A 10,270-nucleotide genomic window follows, 5' to 3' on the forward strand; every position below is an offset into this window, starting at 1 on the left:
TGCACGAGGTACTGGAAGTGATAAAATGTGGTATCTCCCTCTCATTACAGATCAGGATTTTGCTTAAATTGCCATTTTCCTTGCCTATACAGAGGCTTATTTTCTGCTTACCAGCCCACTACAAAGCTGAGGTAGGTGACAAGGGTCTCTCCCACATACCCCCTCCACCTCAGTTTTAACTTCCTGTTTTCTTCTGCTTCATTTTTAGGACATTTCTAATTTTAAACCATGAACGCTCAAACCCTGTGAACTCAATTCACATGTTTTAAGTCAGTTTCTCTGCATGTAACTTTGCTATTCATGCCGATGGTTTTACTCGATGCTTAAGGGACTTTTAACACAAGTCTGAGTGAAGCAGAAGCCACAAGGCAACATAAAACAAATTCTGCACGCGTCCAAAGCCGGTGCCCATGCTGGTCATGCTTTGAAGAGCCATTGCCCTGAAAAAATGCTGTTCATACAGAAGCTTGCAGTTGGCTGGCTGAAGGTTACCAGCATGTGGGTCAGGTCAGCCCCACAGCAGGCTCGGGTCTCTGCATGTAGACCAGGCAGGCTTCATGTGGTTCCTTCCCCCAGCTGCGCCTTGAAGGTTTCGGGCTAGCTTTCTCAGTGATGGGACAGCTCAAAGGCCCACAGCCAGCTGGAGTAGTTATGGGCAGGTACTTCTCGGCCAGTGATCTCCTTTCTTTCTGTTTATTTTTTTCACGTTAAATGCCCACATGCATTCACCTCTTCAGAACAAGCGATTTGGAATAAAGGTGCAGTCTTGTAGTAACAATCGTGTTAACTATTTACTCCGCTGAGAACAGAAGTTAAATCAACAACGGCTTTTCAGATATGGAAGATATGTTCCTACTGCCAAAGTTGTTTTCTCACCAGTGCTTGTCTTCCATGAAGTGACCTGACCCAAAGATATTTGTACGTGAGATCAGATGGCTCAAGAGAAGGCATCAACATAGTATTTGACATTGGTATGTATGCCTTCAGAGATGGGAAAGATGAAGCCAGACACATGATGCTGATAAGAATTTCTTTTTATGTTATTCCAATAAAAAATACATTCATACAGAAATATAACAATCTTGCAAAAAACAATTTCAAATAAAATCTTGTAAAACAAAATTTTTACAAAAATCTTACAAAGAGATTCTTTAGATAACAGGGTGCTTCAAAAACAAAAAAAGAAATTTCACTAATAGAAACTTTTTCTTCTTAAATTTCAAGCAAAAATGTTTTTTTTTTTTATTTTTATTTTTTATTTTTCAGCTTGATTGAGGCTCAGTTATCACCTGAACAAAATGTACTTGCTTATTAAGAAAATTACAGGCATTTGACATATGGCACACAGCCCCACCCCATCCACACAAGTCTGATGGTATTTCACAATTGAGACAAGCCAGTGCAAGTTTAATGTTTTTTTTTGTTTGTTTGGGGTTATTTTTTTTCCACTTTTGTTTACTTTCTTATTTTTCAGAAATATGGCTAAGCCAAGGACATTGCAAACAAGGAGTTTAAGAAAAAAAAGAAAAAAAAAAAAACAAAAACACCTAAATAGAAATCCATTTCTCCTTTTGTTTCAGGGGGGGAAAAAAAAGTGCATTTTCAGGCAATTTAAAACAAAAATGAAATGAGAATGATTTAAGCCTGCATGTTCCTTAGAACCAGATCACTTGCATATACTTTTTCCTAAACCACTTATCTACATACATTTCCAGGAAGATATACCAAAATATTAGCATAGTAAGCAAGACCAATAATAAATAGAAAAAAAGAAACAGATCACGTGTTTCATTGCATCAACTGTAGTGAGCTGGTTTAAAAAAAAAAAATACTGCTTTTGGACAGACTATTTCTATTCTAGGAAAAAACAGTCTTTATTTTAGCTGAACTATGCAAAATTAGAGCTCAACCACCACAACAACTAGCTCACTCACAGGTCCTCCCATAAGCCGGAAGGCCAAAATATGAGTGTACTTCATCTGCACACAGCTAATATTCTTTTAGCATGCCAATACTCGGTTCATATCATTCTTAAATGGCCACAGATACGCTATTTCAGACAACCTAATAACTACAAAACACAGTCAGCAATCTGAGAAGAACTGAATGCCAACAAAGCCTTTAGCATAGCATTAAGCTAAAGGTAAAGCCTCTAAAAATGCTAGATTTTAATAATTGTATCTTTCATTTCTTTGTCTCCTTAATGATCATATTGGGGGGAGGGGATATTTTGACGGGCTGTGGCATTTTCTAGCTATGTGTTCTAATTTTTTTTCCTTTTAAAAAAAATATTTATATATTATCTATATATATACACACATACACAGACTGTACACACAAATATACATACACAATTATTTTTCTGCCCACTTTTTAAAAAAAAAGTAATATAGTTTCTTTCTGTATGACCAACAGATAGCTAGATATATAGATGTGAAACTTGTGCCTTTTAAGCAAATACATCTTTTAATACTTCTGTATCTTTAATATGTATGAAAACTTGACATATTAAGTACAGTTGGGGTGTGTATATACACAGTTGTTGTGCAAGGTCAATATAAAAAAAGTCTCAAGGTGGCAGAACTGGTCAGGTATTCAATTGGCATATGCATTATACTGTAACACAGTCAAATTGTCTAAGTTAAACAAATACTGTACTGACATGAATGACTTTTCTCTATATTTGTCTTTGTGAAGGAGGACCCTGGAAGTAACCTTTTTTTCCCCTCATATTATACATTTGATACAGTACAATGCCAGGTGAAAAGAGAGCCTTAATAAAGCATGCATCACCCATACCCCTGTATAAGACCCTCTACAAGAGAAGGTCACTTGCATAAGGCACCATTATTAAGGTCAACAGTGCATTAACAGCTAGAAAACCAGAAGTTAGTCCTCAAGGCATAAATAAGAGAAAAATTAGCTGCATGAGAAAAATCAGTTTCTAACCAATAGTGGTTTTATCCACCCAACAGAAAAAATTATTCATGTTCCATACATTATGTAACATTAGACCAATTGTATTTTAGCTGCTCTTAACTGGAATCAAAACTGCAGTCCTGATTAAAGAATGGAAAAGCATATAGTTCCCCAGAACCATGCAATAACCTTTGTATTATAATGAAAAGTTATAGTTGTGTTACATTTGTAAATACACAGCTTATACAATGGATTACAAATGAGCTCTGTAGCAAGTAAAACAAGCTACTTGACACATTGCACGTTTAATAGCTGCACCAGACACCTAAAGCTCCTCTCACACAGGAACGGGGAGGTCCCCATCTCCATTCTGGCATCCTGACTCTTTTTATTCCCCCCTTCCCCTCTCAGTTTTCCCTTGAAAAAGGTGCAGACACCCCTCCCCCCACCCCTTGGAAATGATTGGTGGTCGTCCCATCTCACGAGATATTCCTCACATACAAGACATTCAGACTATTTTTTTTCTCTTACAGTTATAAAACAACCACAAGAAAAAAAATGTGCCTCAGCATACAGTCATCAATAGATCCTCATAGCACACAGTCGCCCAATCATTGACATTCTCAGTGCACATGCTCACGGCAAAAGGCTTAGGAGCCACTCAGAAGGTTAGATACCAGTGTATGAGTCCAGGAAACCCCAAACATCACGCACCGCGGTTGCTATGCCGTTTCTTACATGACTTATTAGCCCTCAAAAGACCTTCAAGGAAGAGAGGTCCTGGAGGCAACTGGGTAGGGTGCAAAATGGCATGCTTTGGCTGGAACACGCATCCCTCTGCTCAAGGCTCTTCAACCTTGACGCCTCTTAGCCCACAGGATTCACCTCGTGACCCACTCAGAGGTGTCTCTTCATGTGAAGGGCCAGGTGGTCGGACCTGGAAAAACACCTGCAAGGGAAGAGAAAGACGTTGTGTTAGATGAGGGTTGGGTACACTCATGGCACATTTTGTGAGGTTGAGACCGCCCCCCCGTGCTCTGTGGTTCCATACTGTGGCCAGGGGAGGAGGGATGGGGCAATCCCGGAGACACCAGAGTGCCCAAGGCGTCTCCAGGCACCTGGGTGCTCTGCAGGTAGCACTGGGGATTTCACAACACTAATCTGCACCATCGAGCTACAAACTATATCCAGGTGATTAGTAAAACATTTTTTTCCCCCACTATGAAGACGTAATAATCCCTTAAAAATACTAGATGCAATTGTGTCCCCAAGCGATTCCTTCACAAATGAACCTTGTGAAAGGCAGCCTAGACTCACTTTCCAGTAAGTGTTAAAAATAACTATTTTAAAAGGTGCATTTCAGTCGCATACCTGTCACAGTGACTACATTTAAAAGGCTTGGCACCAGTGTGCTTTCTGAAGTGTCTGGTTAATTCATCACTTCTTGCGAAACGCCACTCACACCCTTCCCATGAACATCTGTAAGGCTTTTCCCCTACAAAGAAAGCAGATTATATGTTAGTCACGACTTCATTCAAACGAAGATTGGTGCTATCCCATTCATTTTCTATGTAAACCTCCTCCACCCCCTAAAGACAGTCAATTTTATTTAACATATCTGAATGCTTCAGAACATGCAGGCAAAGAAGGCAGAATTCATCCACCTGATTCCTACTTAACTATTGTGCTGCAACAGTACATCAAGTAATCTCATTCTTTTTTAAAAAAGCGATTAAACAGGTTCTCAGGAAACAAAGAAATACAACCTTGTACCATTCCTGTTCATCTGTAATAGCACCCTGACTCCCAAACAGGTAGCATGGACCTCACGAAGGTGATTAAAGACAGCGCAGCTAGGCTCCCAGTTGCAATTAGGCTACTGTATTGCATCAAAGTCCTCTGTCACTCACTCATCTGTATAACATGCAACCTCTTTCTGCTGAGCTACATTTTCTTGGAAAAGCCTGCACACCACTTTGAACATTGCTATTTCAGCATTCAAGAAATACCACTTCCATTCACAGGAACGTTCTCAGCCAGACAGCACCAGGACAACAGTTCTGCAATACTTCTGAGGCCAGCAGCTATTTATGTCTGCTCAACCACCATGGTTTCAGTGGAAGTTGTTCTTTCCTCTGAAAATAATCTCGTTTTATCGGACTTCTGCCTGACAATGGGAGCATCCAAGCTTGCTCAGACTTCCCATAAAAGCCACAAAATGCTGAGCTCATGAGTCAAAACAGGATCTCTTCCGTGAATTCTCCTTCCACATCATGGGGGAAAAAACTGCATAGGTCTTTGGATTTGCACACCAAGAATGACAAACCAATTCCTCACATTAAGCGATGACTACTGAGCCAAGGCAGAGCTCTACACATCTAACTGCTGTCATAAAATGATGTTGAATATTAATACTCAAGCAAGCAAATCAGCATGCTACTTCAACCATAAAATATTTATAGAAGCCCTGAAGTGTCTACCTTTCTCACTTTCCCAATAACACACGGGATTTTTTTTTTTCCATTCAGATTCCATAACAATAAAATGCTGTTACTCAGTATTTTGGGATAAAATTATACAGTCAATCATACATTTGCAAGTCCAATTAGGCAGATATGTTAGAAGAACTACAACGCACCATGGCTTTCCAAGATTTTTGCTGACACAAGGGCACACAAAACTGTTAAATTATTTACAACTATAGCTGTACTTTATATAATCAAGGCCTTGGGATGTCTGGCTGAATTGACCCAACGTACAGTGGACCAGTGGACCATGAAGACAAGCTCTTATGCTACTTTGCGATCCATCCAGCTTTTGGATATGCCATTCCTTTTTTTTTTTTTTTTTCCCTTTCTTCTCAAGAAAGTCTCAGTTAGCTTTTGCTTTGGAAATAAATTGTGAACAGTGAACAGAGGTGTAGCATCTCTTTTGGCTAGTGAGTGCTCCTGAAGACCACATGCCTCTGCAGTTTCCCAAGGATTGCCTAGTTAAACAAGTGGCTTAGATTTGCTGTGACAGCAGACTCATCCACAGCCAACTGCCTTGGCTTCAGCCAGCTTACGAAGAGAATGAGGAAGTGATGTCGCCCATGCTGGTAAGCCTCTTGTACTATTACATCATCTCTCCAAACCTGGGCTCCCACCCAGCGATTGTGTAAGGCCGTGACACCACCACCGTCAGGGGTATTCCCTGCCGTACTTGCCAACTCTTAACAAGCATTCAGTTACTAACCTGTATGAGTGCGCTGATGTGCTTTCAGATGTGAACTTTTGGTGTAAACTTTCCTGCAACCGTTAAAGTGACACCTGTGAACACGCCTTCTGCCATCTGGCGAGGTGTCACCATTGGCGGGTGTACCTTTTTCTGCAGTCTTTCCAGCGGTACCGGTACGAATTTTCCCCGGTGAATGCAACTCACCCGGCGTACAATTCCATAGCTGGGAAGAAGGCTCCTTGCTCAGCTCAGGAGACGAAGGGGGAGTGGAAGTGACAGATGAACTCAAGTTTCCTGAACTGGCTAAAACATCGCTTATAGGGTCAGAGGTAAACTTGGTCGTGGGCGAGAGCTCCTCGGAGCTGTCCGAAGATTCACTGCTCACGTCAGAATTCAAACTGTTGGTCTCTAAGTTCTGACTAGTAGGGCTGTCCTCTTTTGGGACACACGTGCTCTTCAGTTCAGATTCCTCCTTTTTCTCACGTGCCAAAATAATTTTGGTCCAGAGATCCTCTTGGCTATCAAATTTGATTTCAGATGCAGATACGTAACAGGGTTCGCTTTGAAGATACCGTTCCAGCTCCAAACACGTCTAGGTGAAAGAGAGGAAGAAAAAAGAGGAAAGTTACAAACTTGCTCAAAGCATGCAGGAATGTAGTACGTTCGATTTGAGGTTTCTAGGTTCAAAACAAATTAAAGGCTCCTCCAGCCGTAACTAGGTGACTGTTACGATGAAAAGAAATCGCTTCTTGAGACCTGGGAAGGAGTTCAAACACAGCTGAAGGTGCAAGTCAGCTTGGGTTTGCAAAATAGCATTCTAATGAGTCACTCAAATTATCATCACTCTCATCATAAAAATCTGTGTTTTAGCAGGCTGACATTGAAAAGGGACCACAGAGAGCCACAACAAATAAGTACACTTCACTCTCGCGCCCTGCCTAACGTCAAGTTGTTTTGCATCTCCCTCACACAAACACGAGGCTGAAGGGACCCAGGCGAACACAATGTGCTCTGACAGGCAGCTAAAGCCCGAACGCCGTGTCAGAAAACAAAGCCACATTTCAGCATGGCTGCGGAGCTGCCGGCCCGTCTTCTGGGGCCATCAATGGAGCAGCAGACGTCCTCCCATTTCCTGTGTATGAGAACGCCGCACGCTCGACTTTCAAAGAATGTCATTTCCAAGCATATTGGCATGCATGCCACATAGCTCAGGCTGCTCCCCTGCATGGTTGGAGGAACGAGGGGGGGAACTTTTTCGACAGAAGAGAGGGGAGACAAAAGTTCCCGAATAGAAACGTCCTATTCTATAGGATGCGAAACGGGAAATTACTCTGAGGTCCTGCTGGGAGTCCCACAATGAACAAGAACTTTATCTACTGGCCAAGAGTGCAACTGTATGAGTCATCGCTCGCTTTCTTTCACGCAATGCCAAAGGAGACTTCCTTTTAAAATCCTGTCCATCTGCCAAGAAAGTACTCTGTTCAAATATACATGCAACAGTACATGGACAACTTCCCCCGCCAGCCGCATTCCTCTCCACTCCATGAAACGAAACAAAACAAAAAACAAAACCACCCTAAATGGGTGAAGCTGCGGTTTTCAATTTCAATTACCCTGCTGACTTTCTAGCCATTTGCAGAGGAGAACAAAAAAGGGTACGAACTGTTATGGCAACAAGCTGATGTTTTGGGATTATTCTTTCCACTATAGGAAACGATCCATATGGAAGCATTACACAGGAAAAAAAAGACACACCAAGTTTCCATACCAAACTCTACTTATTTTAGCAAGATCATCCCTTCCCAGCCCGGTAGCAAAACCTGATCCCAAATGCCACACATTCCCCTCACAGCCCCTTCCCATCTGCCTCCTGTCTCCCCCAGTAAACTGGGTCACATGTTGTGACCAGGCCAGGAGCGAGGGCAAAAATGGGGGGGGAGGGAGAGAAAACAACACAAAAACAACAAAACAAGACGAAAACAAGCCCGGCGCTGCACACGGCATTTAGGTATTTGCCTGTAATTAGATAACTCGTTTGCAATGCATGTTGACAACAAAAAAGGGTTTTTGATAGGGACGACACAATAGTGTATTGATCTTCCGAGAAAACAGAAGGGGAAGGTGGGGGGGAGGAAGCATTTATTAAGATCTTGTTAAACTTTAATATTCCTGGCTAATTTAAATTCCTCATTAGGTAGATTATAGTGATGGGGACCTGAGCGAACCTCTCTCTCTCTCTCTCTCTCTCTCTCTCTCTCTCTCTCCCCGAGTTTAAATGCCTCTGAAGGCTACTGGGAAAGAGGGCTGGCCCCTTGCCAAAAACCCAAATGCCTGAAGGAAACTACTTAGCTCCATTTCAATCACGTACTATGAGGCTGCCTCTTTGAAAGGGGAAGGGGGGAGGGAAGGAAAAATAATAATAAAATAAAAAGGGGGGGGGGGGGGTGATTGCATACAATTAGGAGGCATGTGAAGGCTGTAGCACTTTGAATCTTTGTTTTTCCGACCTTCTTGGGTAGGCTCCTTCGCCCCGCCGGCAGGTACCGGCCGTGGTCCCCGTCGCCCCCCGGAGTGGGGCTGTCAGCGGAACCCCCCGCTCGGAGCGGATTAGGGCGAGAAAGGAGGGGAAGGAAAAAAGGCAACGAAATATGTCCATTAAAGGGAAGGAGCCTCCGTTCTTCCTCCTTCCCCACCAAGGCAATTAGCACAAGGGGAGCGCTGTCATATGACTGACAACTCTGCAAAGCTCCCTGCGCTGGGAAACAGCTCCATTATATACATATATGTATACATTATATATATATATATATATATATATATATGTGTGTACCGATGTGCATGTACACCCGTGGATGGTTTTTCCCATCATCGCTAGGAAATAATGCATAACAATAATAAAAATAATAACAGCCGGAGAGGAAAGGCAGCCCGTGGCCGAGGCGGAGAGCTGGGCTGACAATACCCAGCTGCGGAGCCCGGAGCCGGCACCGGAGCAAAACTTTTGCCCGGACCCGGTGCGGAGCCGAGGGACCGGGGAGCTGCGAGGCCGGGCAAGAATACGGGCAGCTCCTCGCCTTCACCTCGGGACTCTCAAAAAAATGGAAAAAAAATAAAAATCAAAAATCAAAAAATCAAAAAAACGCCGTGTTATTTAAAAGCGAAACACCTGCTTCCAAACGTCGCTAGGTATTTGTGCTCAGATCTCCCCAAACTCGCCGCTGACACTTGGTTGTTTTTTTTTTTTTTTTTCCTCCTCTTTCAATCCGCTCGTCCTTTAATACGGCTTTAAAAAAAAAAATACGACAACAACAACAACAACATCGACATCCTCGTTTTACCTGTTGCCAATATTCCTCCAGGGACGGCAAGGCTGAGAAGTACCCCGTGTCGTGCACAATCTGGAGTTCCTGGAAGATGCTGCACATGGGGAGCACATCCATGGCTCAAGTTGCAACAACAAAAGTCACTGCTGGTTACCAAAAACACCACGAGAGATGCCTCCTTTATGTGCGACGGGGGTGTGCCGGGGGGGTGTCAAAAACCTCAGTTCTCAGTTTCCAAGCCCCCCCCCCCTCTTCCTTCCAGAGAAGAAGAAAAAAAAATATTAAAAAATAAAAAAATAAAAAATATTTTTTATATATGCAGATATATATATATATATTAATTCCTTGAGGAGCTTAGGGAGGAAAAAAGACCCGAAGTTTCATGCAAAGTTTAATCGCACGGCAAAGGCAAAGGACGGCTTTCCCGAGGCGGCCGGCGGAGGACCCTGGCGCAGGAGCGGGCTCAATATTTGCAAACACGGCGCTGCTGCGAATGCAGCCCCCTGCAAAACTTCCCCGCTCAAAGCCCGGCCCGGCCGCGCCGCCGCCCCCGACCCCCCCCGCGCCCGCCCCCCCTCCTCTCTCCCCCTCCCTCCCCGTTCTCCTCCTCCTGCTCCCCCCCCCCCCCCTCCGCCTCCCCGCCCCTCGTGATCCCGTGACGCCGCCCGCTCGCCCCCCACCAATCCCCGCCGCGCGCCCCGCGCCCCGCGTGCCAATGATGTCAGAGCCGCCCAATCGGAGCCCGGCAGGCATCGCGGCTCCTCCTGGCGTGACCGAGCCCGGCCGTGACGGCTCTCGCCATTGGCCCGATT

At 43.8% G+C, this 10,270-nt stretch overlaps 1 protein-coding gene across 1 annotated transcript; it reads right to left on the reverse strand.

The window, feature by feature from the left end:
- Positions 1-1,016: 1,016 nt before the first annotated feature.
- Positions 1,017-9,959, reverse strand: KLF6 (KLF transcription factor 6). The gene is made up of 4 exons (XM_084282298.1): positions 9,474-9,959; positions 6,154-6,727; positions 4,291-4,414; positions 1,017-3,868 (listed from the first exon to the last, which is right to left on the reverse strand). The coding sequence occupies exons 1-4, from the start codon at positions 9,573-9,575 to the stop codon at positions 3,817-3,819; spliced, it is 852 nt and encodes a 283-aa protein (XP_084138424.1). The 5' UTR covers positions 9,576-9,959; the 3' UTR covers positions 1,017-3,816.
- Between the last annotated feature and the right edge of the window lie 311 nt (positions 9,960-10,270).

Source organism: Netta rufina (genome assembly GCF_964035555.1).
Source record: "Netta rufina genome assembly, chromosome: 2".
Lineage (NCBI taxonomy): Eukaryota > Metazoa > Chordata > Aves > Anseriformes > Anatidae > Netta > Netta rufina.